This window comes from Uranotaenia lowii, chromosome 2 (genome assembly GCF_029784155.1).
Source record: "Uranotaenia lowii strain MFRU-FL chromosome 2, ASM2978415v1, whole genome shotgun sequence".
Lineage (NCBI taxonomy): Eukaryota > Metazoa > Arthropoda > Insecta > Diptera > Culicidae > Uranotaenia > Uranotaenia lowii.
Genome location: NC_073692.1, coordinates 79,848,025 through 79,864,421, shown reverse-complemented (window position 1 = coordinate 79,864,421; position 16,397 = coordinate 79,848,025). Strand labels below are relative to the sequence as shown.

The 16,397-nt window shown below is 29.5% G+C and overlaps 1 protein-coding gene across 2 annotated transcripts in view; it reads right to left on the bottom strand.

Annotated features, from left to right (window-relative positions):
* The window catches only part of LOC129749371 (transmembrane protein 65), a 74,789-nt gene that overhangs the window by 35,295 nt on the left and 23,097 nt on the right, over window positions 1–16,397 (bottom strand). For both annotated transcript variants that reach the window (XM_055744333.1, XM_055744334.1), the window contains one exon: window positions 1,808–1,849. In XM_055744333.1, the coding sequence (XP_055600308.1) occupies window positions 1,808–1,849 (42 nt within the window). The remainder of the gene's footprint in view (window positions 1–1,807; window positions 1,850–16,397) is intronic.

Genomic DNA, 16,397 nt, shown 5'->3' with positions numbered 1-16,397 from the left:
TACCCCCCCCTTAACAAAAGTTAGCGCAAAAATACTATTTTTTTTTCGACACGCCCCTTACATTTTAATATTTTAAAAAAAATCATAACTCGCTTACGAAACGTCATATGTATGTAATGTCTTCGGTAAAGTTGCCTCATAAGTTGCCTCAGACAGTTTGTCACTGTTCACTGAAAAAAGTTTTTATGTGTAAATCATGCAAAACAGACACACCCTAATATTAGATTATTAAAGCCTATGGTTTGATGAGCATTTGTCTATCTCTTATAGTATCCCAGTATCTTCGTAATTAATTTTGGCACGATGAAGTTCCGTCCTGGACCACTGTGCATTGTGTGCACGGATCTAGACTAGAATGTAGCAAACTTATGAGCAAAAAATGTAAAATTTGGGTGAACAACTAATGAAAAAACCCCAATGCCTTATGTAGGACCAAACCTGAAATAAAAACCGGGTATTGATCACTTATTATCTAAACAAGCTACACAAGCTAAAACCCTTCTTACTCATGTTTGTAAAACTTTTCAACCCACATCCTGCTCTTCCTGAACTTCGACTTCCATGCCGGTCTAATATACATGCTGATCCCGTCCAGATTACCTCGGGGAACAGCAGCCAGCCGACAGGTGGAAGGTGCCTTCCAGTCTTCTTCAGGATATGAATAAAGAAAAAAAAGAACCACGAGCACCGGAGAGTGATAATCAAAAATAAACACTTGGGTTGTGATTTTCCTTTCTTCATTATGTTTACGCGCTAGCCGACAAAAAGCCACTCTACGGCTGATGATGGCCACTTGAGGGAAGGAGGATTTCCCTTGCTCAGTAAATGACTTTTTAGTGGCTGTATGGTCTCGTGAAAAGGAGCTTAACGGAAAATTAAAGAATGCCTTTCTCGGCGGGTTTGTACGTTGATGTTATGGGGTCCGGGTTTAGCATCGCGATGAACCGTCGATTGCGGTGCTCGGTTTTTGGAGGCTTTAAAGCAGACGCAGACTGGTGGTTTAAATTGTTCGCCCAGAAGAATCAATTATTACTTTGAAATAGTTTTCGGTTTTCGTAAACGAAAAATGTTGATCTCATCCATCAAATTAGAAAGATATAAAACCTCATAGTGGTAATGTGATTTGAATTGCCCAACAAACATTATATTAATGAAATAACCTAGCACTTTAGAACCCCTACGATTATTACGCTTGTTTAACGTGAAATGTTTGTGGTTGTTTATTGTCCTTAGTCGATGGAACCATCGTGCAAAGTCCCACACCACAGCTAAGAATAAAACCACCCATCAGAATCAGGTTTAAAGACCACGATACACGATAAAAGCACCATTAGCATGATGACACTGACACTACGTGTCATTTGCGAACGAGCTGATACGTTGTTGTATCTCAAGTGTTTGTGTGCCTTGTGTCCCTCGAATGTGCCGGGTCCTTATGCCTCTAATTCCACTCTGGCAGAAGGTGCAATATCGCAGGAATGGCTTCTGTTGCCGGGGAACCTTCCGTGAACTGATAAATTATTCACACTGTCTGCGATAAAATCACTAACTAAGAGGGGCTGGCTATGGGTTTGCCGCTTTAACTTGTAACCCCGTTGTTGGTAAAATATGATTTTCCGTTCGAATCCTTAATGGGAAAAATTCAGACGATTGTAGCTCGTTTGTTATTGAATTTTTAAACGGAACTTTTTTTCAACTTCATTATAGTGAGAATGATTATTTTTCAGCAGTCCAATGTTTTTTTTTTTTATTTGATTTTCAACGGTACAAACTAATCATGTATGATGCATTAAGACTAATTACTTACATTGGAACAGGTCCCTTGTTGGTGGTGGTGGCATCGTTTCAGCTAAAATTTCGGAATGGAAAAGAGAGAGAAAAAAAACAAAACAAAGGTCATTAATATTTCCATTTCAATGGATTAAAAGGCTGTGTTATAAAATTCTAAACAATTTAATAATATCATGCAACTATAGGGTTAGTGAGCACATAGAAACTTCAATCAACTAACGTGCGATAGCTCAAAATATTACTTACCTGCTTTTTTATACGCTTCAATTGAAATTTTCCATTTGAAATATGTTTGAAATGCTTTGTGATCCTTAACGCAGATCTAAGTTAAGGTCTAGGCTTGAAATGGAAAAATTCTTCTCAAACATCTACATCGTACTCCTTTCCATCGTCAATTTTTCCCCTTGTATAATTCTCTTGAGCCAATGAAATTCAACGCTGATAAAACAAAAATAGGAAATTTTAGAACAGTTTGAAATTACCAAATTAAGCATTATTTCTTCCTCACAAACAGCACAGGAAACTCAGTTGATCCCAAAAGGCTCATCATAGATGAACTTTTGATAAAACCTAATGACTTACCCGTCAAAACGCGAACACTTCAAACTAATTAGGCAGGGCAACAGGCGATACGCGTAAGCGAAGATTAGGTTGCAACCCATTTCCCCACAACAGCTACCCTAATAAATTGAGTTTGCCCTCGTTTCTAAGTAATCGCCACCCAGTAATGGGATACTGTTCCGTTTTCTCGTAGCGCGGTAGGCAACAGGGAAAATTAGCATCGTAATCTTGGAAAATTGTGTCGGTTGGTTTTGGTTTTGGGATAAGCTTTATAACCAGACCGGGATGTCGCACGTGGGAATTAAACCCCACTACAAATTATAGCCAATCTTCTTGTAGCATGATGTGGCAAGAATGATTTCAGTTCCATTTCCTTTATATAGTACGAGCTATCATTGTCATCTGCTACTATCTTAGGCCAAATTTCAACCTGGCATTCGTTACTCAGAGATAGCTTGGAGGAAAAAGTATACTTCCTTAGGGAAAAGTGATTACTAATTTAAATTTGTGGGTAAAGAGAAGCGTCGTCATGACTCCTGAAAAGTTTTATTTGTAAAGTTGAGATTTTGGTTATCAGTGACAACGGAGCTTCCTTTTAAAATATCGGAAGAGTTGAAAGTCATTCGAGATATAAAAACGAATGTGAAAGAATTACAATTATTGTAAATTTTGACTACACTCTCTGGAGCCACCACTGAATAAAGGAATATAGAAAACTAGGGTATACAAAGTTCATAACAACGATATAAGCTTTACTAAAAAAAACTTCAAACCATATTCTATGGAGCCATTCTATAGCATTGTAAACAAGTAGAAAACAAGTTAGTTTGTGTAAGATTCTATATGTATGTAAAAATTAGATAAAGTTTTTGAGTCTGTTTTATAAATTTGAATTCAGAATCTGCTTAAACTTTACTTTAGAACTAAGTCCGAACAGATTCTAGAAAATTGATTTCAAGTTTTTTACATACTCTCTGGAGCCACGGCAGTATGTAGAACGATGGAAAACTTGTGTAAACAAAGGTTATGTCAGGGAAAAATACAACATTCGGCAAAACTGGTTACAGTCATATTTGTGTAAAGTATCGCAGCGCTAATATAAAAACACCACTAGAATTAGTATGAAATTGCCTTTCTGGTATATATACATTTCATGCGAAAATCCTGAGTGAAAATACTCTAAATGCAGTGCAAATATTAAATTAAATGAAAGTGCAAGAAAATCTGAGAAATTGCATATTGACAAAAGTTAGAAAAAAGCTACCTTAGAAAATTCATCAACAGTTCTGTATTTGGTATTTTGGAATCTAAAGATGCGAAAATGTGCCAAATTACGTCAACTTTACAATTCTCTTTTCAAAATTTATCTGGTGTGACTTGAACAATTTTGACGGGTTATAGATTGAAAAGTACCGGTTTTACACCACTTTTTCATATTTTTGTGGTCATGATCTTAAAATTTTTGAAAAAAATATATTCTTGCGCGCAACGTATAGTTTCTAACATCAGCTTTTTTGAACACTAAGTAAATTTTGTTTATCAGTTGGTAACTGATCTACAGTTTTTTTCGAAGCATACTTATTCGATTTTTTTTTCTTAGACTTTGAATAACGGAAAACTGATATTATCTGAGAAACATATTTGAGTAACATTACGAGGTTTCTAAAACTGTAATTTTTGTAAAAATCGGATATGAAACAAGAGAGATATAGTGGTTTGAAGCGAGGAGTGACAAATTGACACTGAAGGTCTGACTAGGGAGTTTTTTTTCTGGGCTTCAGGATGCATTCATAAAAAAGTAATAATGCAGAATTAAAGATTTCAAGAATTCATTGAGAGTCCCCGAAGATTTTTTTTATTTGGATGCATCCGAATAAAGTTACAAGTCGCCAATCTTCTAATAGTGTCATATTGGTACTCAAGAGCGGATTAGAATCAAAGTGCACAATACTCTCTGGAGCCACTAAACAAAAACCTGTCATTGAAGCTTAGCTGATATGAAAAAGCCTAGATAAGAATTTCAAATGCGGAAATTGATATATGAAATTGAATTCTGAATCCAAAATTTAAATCTGAATCTAAATTCTAGATCTAAAGTCTGAATCAAAATTTCGGATCTAAAATTGAATTCGTGGTTGTTGATTGTGGTTGTGGTTGTTGATTGAATTGAACCATAGACTAAAACACTTTTATCGCTGATAGTAATCATATGATCATAATTTAATATTAAACGATCGACCATTTCTAACATGCCAATGAACGTGAAAGGAGAAAAAATCCAGACATTTCATTCCCATTAACGCAACAGGCTTCGCTTATTCCCTGTTTTCCCCCCAAAGTTCAAGCAAACTCAAAGTGAAAGAACAGTACACTTCAACTTAGATACCTAATTGAGCAAAATATGGCATCTTATAAATAAAAACATGATTACTGCGGCCAGGCCAACGTTCAACATTCGACCTTCTCACACGCATCCACCCACTCGTAAATTTACTGTTTTCTTGCCCGGCCGTGAAAAATGCGAAAAATAGCAGTCTGATGTAAACGAATATCGCCAGTTAGTTAACCTCCCAGGTTCATCCAGGACAGGGACGTGAGCGGGCTTGCTTTTCTGTTTTGGAGCAAAACCAAAATGAAATAAGAAGATGGATGGGTAAGGAGATGGTGGGATGAGAAGGCACATCTGGAGGTGGTGCCTTTAGGGACATCGTTCCGTGAAATTGAAACTCCCGGTGCTGTGCCCTGGCCGAGCCACCGGTTCGGAAAAGACCGGAAAAGGGATTTATTTTTGCTTTTCCACTCTCACTTTTTCTCAACAAAAAAAAAACACTAAAGTAAACCTCTGAAGCGAGTTCACTGGAGCAGAAGAATCTTCAACAATGGAGAACGATTTTTTGAATTGGGCTCATCACAGGTAAATTCATGAGTATCCTGCGAATTGTGGATTGTGGCACTCAAAAACCAACCGAGAACATAATTGTGATACCAGGGCATGAGGTCTAATTTTTCATGCTCGTCACGTATTGGCCGTTACAGCTTTAGGACAAAGTGGGTTTAGATTTTGGCACTCCTTTGATGATTCCGGAATGTTTGGTTGATGGAATATTATCCTGTGTTTGGTTTTCGGATTTAATTTCCTCCCATCGGATTAAGAACTTTCCCATGAGGATAAGCTAGTCCTAAAGTTATTTAAAATTTACATTAATATTTTTTCTATGTATTATCGAAATTTCCAAATATTCAACAGAATCCTGGAATACAATTCTGTATTTAAAACATAAAACTAAAATTATATAAAATTGAACCTTCCTATTCGTTTTTTCTTATTCAATTAGATACCTAAAAAATGCAAAACTAATATCATAACAAACAAGTCTACTGGAAAGTTTAATAATTCGGAGGGTAAGTAAAAGTTATCGACACCCGCCAGCTTGTTTGGGTGGCTAACTTGTTTGGGTTTCTTTCTCCATAACCAAGAGAAATCGGTCTACAGTTTTTCATTCCTCTGATGTTCCGGAAATGTTATCCAGGATAAGGGAAAAAAAGTTCTGGCGAAACTTTACCCGTACGTAATTAAATGTAAACAGAAAACTAAATTAGGTACCTATACCAGTTGTGCTTTTAACGAGAAACTAACCATTGCGTTAAATATATGCTAGAAAAAGAAGAAAGCAATGAATATATTACAAGTAAATTTTTGGATTAAGGCCTAACTCATTTGACAGTTGTGCGTTGTTGATGTCTTTTATACTATTTTTATCATCCCAATTTTATTGTGCGATAATTATTACCTTCCTATTTTTTGGTCGTGTTTATTACTTTGAAATTAATGTCCATTTTGACATTTTTATTATTTTTGTAATTTTTGTCATTCTTATCTTTATTGTCATTTTTGTCATTTTTGTGATATCTGTGATTTTTGTCATTTTGTTCATTTCTGCATTTTTTGTCATTTTTGTCATTTTGCTAATTATGGTGATTTTTGTGATTTTTGTAATATTTGCCTTTTTTGTCATTTTTTGTCATCTTTATTATTTATGTCATTTTTGTCATTTTTGTTATTTTTTGTAATTTTTGTAATTTTTGTAATATTTGTAACTTTTGTAATTATTGTAATTTTTGTAATTTTTGTTATTTTTGTTTTTTTTTGTTTTTTTTTGTAATTTTTGTCATTTTTGTAATTTTTGTTATTTTCGTCATTTTTGTAGCTTTTGAAATGTTTGACATTTCTTCTCATTTTTTTTAAATTTTTGTCATTTTTGTCATTTTTATCATTTTTGTCATTTTTGTCATTTTTGTCATTTTTGTCATTTTTGTCATTTTTGTCATTTTTGTCATTTTTGTCATTTTTGTCATTTTTGTCATTTTTGTCATTTTTGTCATTTTTGTCATTTTTGTCATTTTTGTCATTTTTGTCATTTTTGTCATTTTTGTCATTTTTGTCATTTTTGTCATTTTTGTCATTTTTGTCATTTTTGTCATTTTTGTCATTTTTGTCATTTTTGTCATTTTTGTCATTTTTGTCATTTTTGTCATTTTTGTCATTTTTGTCATTTTTGTCATTTTTGTCATTTTTGTCATTTTTGTCATTTTTGTCATTTTTGTCATTTTTGTCATTTTTGTCATTTTTGTCATTTTTGTCATTTTTGTCATTTTTGTCATTTTTGTCATTTTTGTCATTTTTGTCATTTTTGTCATTTTTGTCATTTTTGTCATTTTTGTCATTTTTGTCATTTTTGTCATTTTTGTCATTTTTGTCATTTTTGTCATTTTTGTCATTTTTGTCATTTTTGTCATTTTTGTCATTTTTGTCATTTTTGTCATTTTTGTCATTTTTGTCATTTTTGTCATTTTTGTCATTTTTGTCATTTTTGTCATTTTTGTCATTTTTGTCATTTTTGTCATTTTTGTCATTTTTGTCATTTTTGTCATTTTTGTCATTTTTGTCATTTTTGTCATTTTTGTCATTTTTGTCATTTTTGTTATTTTTGTTATTTTTGTCATTTTTGTCATTTTTGTCATTTTTGTCATTTTTGTCATTTTTGTCATTTTTGTCATTTTTGTCATTTTTGTCATTTTTGTCATTTTTGTCATTTTTGTCATTTTTGTCATTTTTGTCATTTTTGTCATTTTTGTCATTTTTGTCATTTTTGTCATTTTTGTCATTTTTGTCATTTTTGTCATTTTTGTCATTTTTGTCATTTTTGTCATTTTTGTCATTTTTGTAATTTTTGTAATTTTTAATTTTTGTAATTTTTGTAATTTTTGTAATTTTTGTCATTTTTGTCATTTTGTCATTTTTGTCAATTTTTTAATTTTTGTCATTTTTGTCATTTTGTCTTTTCTGTAATTTTTGTCATTTTTGTCAATTTTGTCATTTTTGTCATTTTTGTCATTTTTGTCATTTTGTCATTTTTGTCATTTTTGTCATTTTTGTCATTTTTGTCATTTTTGTCATTTTTGTCATTTTTGTCATTTTTGTCATTTTTGTCATTTTCGTCATTTTTGTCATTTTTGTCATTTTTGTCATTTTTGTCATTTTTGTCATTTTTGTCATTTTTGTCATTTTTGTCATTTTTGTCATTTTTGTCATTTTTGTCATTTTTGTCATTTTTGTCATTTTTGTCATTTTTGTCATTTTTGTCATTTTTGTCATTTTTGTCATTTTTGTCATTTTTGTCATTTTTGTCATTTTTGTCATTTTTGTCATTTTTGTCATTTTTGTCATTTTTGTCATTTTTGTCATTTTTGTCATTTTTGTCATTTTTGTCATTTTTGTCATTTTTGTCATTTTTGTCATTTTTGTCATTTTTGTCATTTTTGTCATTTTTGTCATTTTTGTCATTTTTGTCATTTTTGTCATTTTTGTCATTTTTGTCATTTTTGTCATTTTTGTCATTTTTGTCATTTTTGTCATTTTTGTCATTTTTGTCATTTTTGTCATTTTTGTCATTTTTGTCATTTTTGTCATTTTTGTCATTTTTGTCATTTTTGTCATTTTTGTCATTTTTGTCATTTTTGTCATTTTTGTCATTTTTGTCATTTTTGTCATTTTTGTCATTTTTGTCATTTTTGTCATTTTTGTCATTTTTGTCATTTTTGTCATTTTTGTCATTTTTGTCATTTTTGTCATTTTTGTCATTTTTGTCATTTTTGTCATTTTTGTCATTTTTGTCATTTTTGTCATTCTTGTCATTCTTGTCATTTTTGTCATTTTTGTCATTTTTGTCATTTTTGTCATTTTTGTCATTTTTGTCATTTTTGTCATTTTTGTCATTTTTGTCATTTTTGTCATTTTTGTCATTTTTGTCATTTTTGTCATTTTTGTCATTTTTGTCATTTTTGTCATTTTTGTCATTTTTGTCATTTTTGTCATTTTTGTCATTTTTGTCATTTTTGTCATTTTTGTCATTTTTGTCATTTTTGTCATTTTTGTCATTTTTGTCATTTTTGTCATTTTTGTCATTTTTGTCATTTTTGTCATTTTTGTCATTTTTGTCATTTTTGTCATTTTTGTCATTTTTGTCATTTTTGTCATTTTTGTCATTTTTGTCATTTTTGTCATTTTTGTCATTTTTGTCATTTTTGTCATTTTTGTCATTTTTGTCATTTTTGTCATTTTTGTCATTTTTGTCATTTTTGTCATTTTTGTCATTTTTGTCATTTTTGTCATTTTTGTCATTTTTGTCATTTTTGTCATTTTTGTCATTTTTGTCATTTTTGTCATTTTTGTCATTTTTGTCATTTTTGTCATTTTTGTCATTTTTGTCATTTTTGTCATTTTTGTCATTTTTGTCATTTTTGTCATTTTTGTCATTTTTGTCATTTTTGTCATTTTTGTCATTTTTGTCATTTTTGTCATTTTTGTCATTTTTGTCATTTTTGTCATTTTTGTCATATTTGTCATTTTTGTCATTTTTATCATTTTTGTGATGTTTGTCATTTTTGTTATTTTTGTCATTTTTGTCATTTTTGTCGTTTTTGTCATTTTTGTGATTTTTGTCATTTTTGTCATTTTTGTCATTTTTGTCATTTTTGTCATTTTTGTCATTTTTGTCATTTTTGTCGTTTTTGTCATTTTTGTCATTTTTGTCATTTTTGTCATTTTTGTCATTTTTGTCATTTTTGTCATTTTTGTCATTTTTGTCATTTTTGTCATTTTTGTCATTTTTGTCATTTTTGTCATTTTTGTCATTTTTGTCATTTTTATCATTTTTGTCATTTTTGTCATTTTTGTCATTTTTGTCATTTTTGTCATTTTTGTCATTTTTGTCATTTTTGTCATTTTTGTCATTTTTGTCATTTTTGTCATTTTTGTCATTTTTGTCATTTTTGTCATTTTTGTCATTTTTGTCATTTTTGTCATTTTTGTCATTTTTGTCATTTTTGTCATTTTTGTCATTTTTGTCATTTTTGTCATTTTTGTCATTTTTGTCATTTTTGTCATTTTTGTCATTTTTGTCATTTTTGTCATTTTTGTCATTTTTGTCATTTTTGTCATTTTTGTCATTTTTGTCATTTTTGTCATTTTTGTCATTTTTGTCATTTTTGTCATTTTTGTCATTTTTGTCATTTTTGTCATTTTTGTCATTTTTGTCATTTTTGTCATTTGTGTCATTTTTGTCATTTTTGTCATTTTTATCATTTTTGTCAATTTTGTCATTTTTGTCATTTTTGTCATTTTTGTCATTTTTGTCATTTTTGTCATTTTTGTCATTTTTGTCATTTTTGTCATTTTTGTCATTTTTGTCATTTTTGTCATTTTTGTCATTTTTGTCATTTTTGTCATTTTTGTCATTTTTGTCATTTTTGTCATTTTTGTCATTTTTGTCATTTTTGTCATTTTTGTCATTTTTGTCATTTTTGTCATTTTTGTCATTTTTGTCATTTTTGTCATTTTTGTCATTTTTGTCATTTTTGTCATTTGTGTCATTTTTGTCATTTTTATCATTTTTGTGATGTTTGTCATTTTTGTTATTTTTGTCATTTTTGTCGTTTTTGTCAATTTTGTCATTTTTGTGATATTTGTCATTTTTGTCATTTTTGTCATTTTTGTGATTTTTGTCATTTTTGTCATTTTTGTCATTTTTGTCATTTTTGTCATTTTTGTCATTTTTGTCATTTTTGTCATTTTTGTCATTTTTGTCATTTTTGTCATTTTTGTCTTTTTTGTCATTTTTATCATTTTTGTCATTTTTGTCATTTTTGTCATTTTTGTCATTTTTGTCATTTTTGTCATTTTTGTCATTTTTGTCATTTTTGTCATTTTTGACATTTTTGTCATTTTTGTAATTTTTGTAATTTTTGTCATTTTTGTCATTTTGTCATTTTTGTCAATTTTTTAATTTTTGTCATTTTTGTCATTTTGTCTTTTCTGTAATTTTTGTCAATTTTGTCATTTTTGTCATTTTTGTCATTTTGTCATTTTTGTCATTTTTGTCATTTTTGTCATTTTTGTCATTTTTGTCATTTTTGTCATTTTTGTCATTTTTGTCATTTTCGTCATTTTTGTCATTTTTGTCATTTTTGTCATTTTTGTCATTTTTGTCATTTTTGTCATTTTTGTCATTTTTGTCATTTTTGTCATTTTTGTCATTTTTGTCATTTTTGTCATTTTTGTCATTTTTGTCATTTTTGTCATTTTTGTCATTTTTGTCATTTTTGTCATTTTTGTCATTTTTGTCATTTTTGTCATTTTTGTCATTTTTGTCATTTTTGTCATTTTTGTCATTTTTGTCATTTTTGTCATTTTTGTCATTTTTGTCATTTTTGTCATTTTTGTCATTTTTGTCATTTTTGTCATTCTTGTCATTTTTGTCATTTTTGTCATTTTTGTCATTTTTGTCATTTTTGTCATTTTTGTCATTTTTGTCATTTTTGTCATTTTTGTCATTTTTGTCATTTTTGTCATTTTTGTCATTTTTGTCATTTTTGTCATTTTTGTCATTTTTGTCATTTTTGTCATTTTTGTCATTTTTGTCATTTTTATCATTTTTGTGATGTTTGTCATTTTTGTCGTTTTTGTCATTTTTGTGATTTTTGTCATTTTTGTCATTTTTGTCATTTTTGTCATTTTTGTCATTTTTGTCATTTTTGTCATTTTTGTCATTTTTGTCATTTTTATCATTTTTATCATTTTTGTCATTTTTGTCATTTTTGTCATTTTTGTCATTTTTGTCATTTTTGTCATTTTTGTCATTTTTGTCATTTTTGTCATTTTTGTCATTTTTGTCATTTTTGTCATTTTTGTCATTTTTGTCATTTTTGTCATTTTTGTCATTTTTGTCATTTTTGTCATTTTTGTCATTTTTGTCATTTTTGTCATTTTTGTCATTTTTGTCATTTTTGTCTTTTTTGTCATTTTTGTCATTTTTGTCATTTTTGTCATTTTTGTCATTTTTGTCATTTTTGTCATTTTTGTCATTTTTGTCATTTTTGTCATTTTTGTCATTTTTGTCATTTTTGTCATTTTTGTCATTTTTGTCATTTTTGTCATTTTTGTCATTTTTGTCATTTTTGTCATTTTTGTCATTTTTGTCATTTTTGTCATTTTTGTCATTTTTGTCATTTTTGTCATTTTTGTCATTTTTGTCATTTTTGTCATTTTTGTCATTTTTGTCATTTTTGTCATTTTTGTCATTTTTGTCATTTTTGTCATTTTTGTCATTTTTGTCATTTTTGTCATTTTTGTCATTTTTGTCATTTTTGTCATTTTTGTCATTTTTGTCATTTTTGTCATTTTTGTCATTTTTGTCATTTTTGTCATTTTTGTCATTTTTGTCATTTTTGTCATTTTTGTCATTTTTGTCATTTTTGTCATTTTTGTCATTTTTGTCATTTTTGTCATTTTTGTCATTTTTGTCATTTTTGTCATTTTTGTCATTTTTGTCATTTTTGTCATTTTTGTCATTTTTGTCATTTTTATCATTTTTGTCATTTTTGTCATTTTTGTCATTTTTGTCATTTTTGTCATTTTTGTCATTTTTGTCATTTTTGTCATTTTTGTCATTTTTGTCATTTTTGTCATTTTTGTCATTTTTGTCATTTTTGTCATTTTTGTCATTTTTGTCATTTTTGTCATTTTTGTCATTTTTGTCATTTTTGTCATTTTTGTCATTTTTGTCATTTTTGTCATTTTTGTCATTTTTGTCATTTGTGTCATTTTTGTCATTTTTATCATTTTTGTGATGTTTGTCATTTTTGTTATTTTTGTCATTTTTGTCGTTTTTGTCAATTTTGTCATTTTTGTGATTTTTGTCATTTTTGTCATTTTTGACAGTTTTGTCATTTTTGTCATTTTTGTCATTTTTGTCATTTTTGTCATTTTTGTCATTTTTGTCATTTTTGTCATTTTTGTCATTTTTGTCATTTTTGTCATTTTTGTCATTTTTGTCATTTTTGTCATTTTTGTCATTTTTGTCATTTTTGTCATTTTTGTCATTTTTGTCATTTTTGTCTTTTTGTCATTTTTGTCATTTTTGTCATTTTTGTCATTTTTGTCATTTTTGTCATTTTTGTCATTTTTGTCATTTTTGTCATTTTTGTCATTTTTGTCATTTTTGTCATTTTTGTCATTTTTGTCATTTTTGTCATTTTTGTCATTTTTGTCATTTTTGTCATTTTTGTCATTTTTGTCAGTTTTGTCATTTTTGTCATTTTTGTCATTTTTGTCATTTTTGTCATTTTTGTCATTTTTGTCATTTTTGTCATTTTTGTCATTTTTGTCATTTTTTTCATTTTTGTCATTTTTGTCATTTTTGTCATTTTTGTCATTTTTGTCATTTTTGTCATTTTTGTCATTTTTGTCATTTTTGTCATTTTTGTCATTTTTGTCATTTTTGTCATTTTTGTCATTTTTGTCATTTTTGTCATTTTTGTCATTTTTATCATTTTTGTCATTTTTGTCATTTTTGTCATTTTTGTCATTTTTGTCATTTTTGTCATTTTTGTCATTTTTGTCATTTTTGTCATTTTTGTCATTTTTGTCATTTTTGTCATTTTTGTCATTTTTGTCATTTTTGTCATTTTTGTCATTTTTGTCATTTTTGTCATTTTTGTCATTTTTGTCATTTTTGTCATTTTTGTCATTTTTGTCATTTTTGTCATTTTTGTCATTTTTGTCATTTTTGTCATTTTTGTCATTTTTGTCATTTTTGTCATTTTTGTCATTTTTGTCATTTTTGTCATTTTTGTCATTTTTGTCATTTTTGTCATTTTTGTCATTTTTGTCATTTTTGTCATTTTTGTCATTTTTGTCATTTTTGTCATTTTTGTCATTTTTGTCATTTTTGTCATTTTTGTCATTTTTGTCATTTTTGTCATTTTTGTCATTTTTGTCATTTTTGAAATTTTTGTAATTTTTGGTCATGTTGTCATTTTTGTCATTTTATTCATTTTAGTCATTTTTGTCATTTTTGTCATTTTTGTCATTTTTGTCATTTTTGTCATTTTTGTCATTTTTGTCATTTTTGTCATTTTTGTCATTTTTGTTATTTTTGTAATTAATTCTTTTTTTATTACAGAATCAAACGGAACAAAGCTCGTGTGTTTTTAACACCTTATAATTAGGTCCAGCTTAAACAACACGTAATTACAAAAATGTTTTGTAGTTCGGTGCTGATTTTCTGATAAAATCCACAGAAAAAATACTGTCCTACGCCGAAGACCTAGAATCCAATTAATTCGTCAGTGAAATAGAAAAACCAAAAAGAAAATCCCAAATGGATGATAATTTTTGCTTCTTCATCAAAGATCATCCTTCCATCTGGTTTGTGAATCCCAACAAACAACCCGTGTGTGGCATCACCAAATCCTCAATCCTTCTTGACATATCTGGGACGAAGTGACTCGGTAGCAAAAGCGAAAGCATCCAAAATGGAACATCAACATCGCCATGACTAGACCTTTTAGTTAAAGGAAAACGTTGTTTGCTACTTTACCGAAACCAGCAGCAGTCACACAGCCGTCCTGCCATTGAAGTCGAAATTGGAAAAGTCCCCTTTAGGCTGATATTCCCGAATGTAAAATCAATATTTACCCGGAGCCACCAGGTTTAGCTTTGCTTCAGACAGCAGCAGCAGACCCAAGGCGAGCAAAGGATTGCGAAAGGCGAAAGTTTTGGTGGTCTTTAGGAATTTTTAACATTATCGTCATCATAAGCACACCATCATTTCAACAAATCTGACTTTTAAGTGGAAAGGAGCCTCTCGTTGATTGAATCGTAATCGCAAATGACGGTTTAGGATAACGATTTTGGTGAATACTAGTGATTAATTTTTAAAGATTTTACGATATTTTGAGAATGACCCAAAGTATAACATAAACCATTCAGTTTAATATTTTATCGAGTTATCCCACGGAATCGGTTTGCCAAGATGTTTTTATCTTTTTTAGGAAGTCAATAACGGTCTTCATTGCTCCCTGGAGGATCGTAACACAGTTGATAGAGTGTAAGTCAAAGGGAAAATTTGAGAAACGAGCTTGTGTTTTGAGTGTACCAAAACTGAACCTGTACGAACATTTCCACACTAGAAAGCACACGGAACAAAGGCACTTCTTTACTTTTTATGCCATAAAAAATTTATCCATGAATTTGATTCAGTAACTGGGATCAAAGCTCCGATTTTTGATAATTTGTTCTCTTCTTTTTAGATATTTTTGCTCCTCGAGTTTTAAATTACAGTTTAAATTTTGACCGTAGATCACAAAAATTGTATTAATTTATCCACTTAATGAAATATGTTTGCCATTTGTCTCTTCCTTCGTCTTTCTAATGACAAATCATCTGCAATTTGGTGCCATCTGTACCGACTAACCTCGGTCGTGGAAAACTCCTTCTTGTACCTTCTGGCAAAAGCTGCCGGGATGTGTTGTAGGAAGAATCTTTCTGAAGAAGCTGCTCACAACACAGTGTCTTTCACCAGTTGATCAGATGAATGATTAATGCTGTTTTTTTCTAACTGTGTCACAATCTTGGTCCCCAGGAAAAAATATCCTGGGCTTATAAAGCGATAAAAACGGCACGAAAAAGAAGTGCAACAACGTTAATAGCCTACGGTATAAAAACAGACACCCGAACAGGATGGCAAAATTGTCAAAACTTTGAGCCAAGATGAAAAGATAGAACAATCAGCTAATTGAATAACCTAATACAGAGAGAGTACGCGTGATGATGATTTTTTTTCTAGAGAAAGTAGAATGTTGTTCGGAAAAGTTTTGCTCCATTGCTCCAGGCTAACAAAGCTGGACTAAAATATGGAGTTCCCATCCTCCATCAAAAATTTAAAGCGTTTGATGGAGAAACGTCAAGACCAATTAGCGAATTTCGTTCTAGTTTGTTAGAAACTTTTTAAAGATGATGAATCGATAAGTAGGTTTTTGTTTGTAGCAGCAAGAGGTTGAGCTTCAGGGAACAGAACAAAAAATCTAATGCGTGCTTAAGTTGTTTTTTGGAAGTTAAAAATCATGACAACAAGAATATTTGAAATTGTCTTCACTGCGTAAAAATAATTATCTCTCATACTTTCGCTGCTTTTAACACTAATGCGGGTGTGTTTATTTTATTATCCAGGGAATTTTAAAGCATAGAAAAAAATCGTGTCCACAACTAGTTCCAAAACTAAATTTTATCATCACTCGTCGTAAAAATCCAGCTCGAAAAAAGTACTACTCGTGCTGAAAAAATAATCTTTTTGAAGCCTTTTGGACAAAATAATTTCCAAGTTAAATCTTGTACAACATAACAGATTTTTTTTATGTTTCGACTATAGTCGTTTTACCATATTTATGGCATTCGCGACTTTATCAACGTTGCAGTTGGATCGATATTGAAAATCTTATCCGGTACAACTGTGATCGACGTTTACTCTTGGGTTCGAATTCGCGGACATCGGCTCAGGAGACAACAGACTTGCCAACTGAGCTATATCACAAGCCGATAACAGAAATGAAATTGAGATTTAGTTCTAAATTTTTGAGAAGGAACTCGTAAGCACATAATAGTTGAAGAAACATTTTTCTGTGAATTGGTATTACTGGTGAATAAA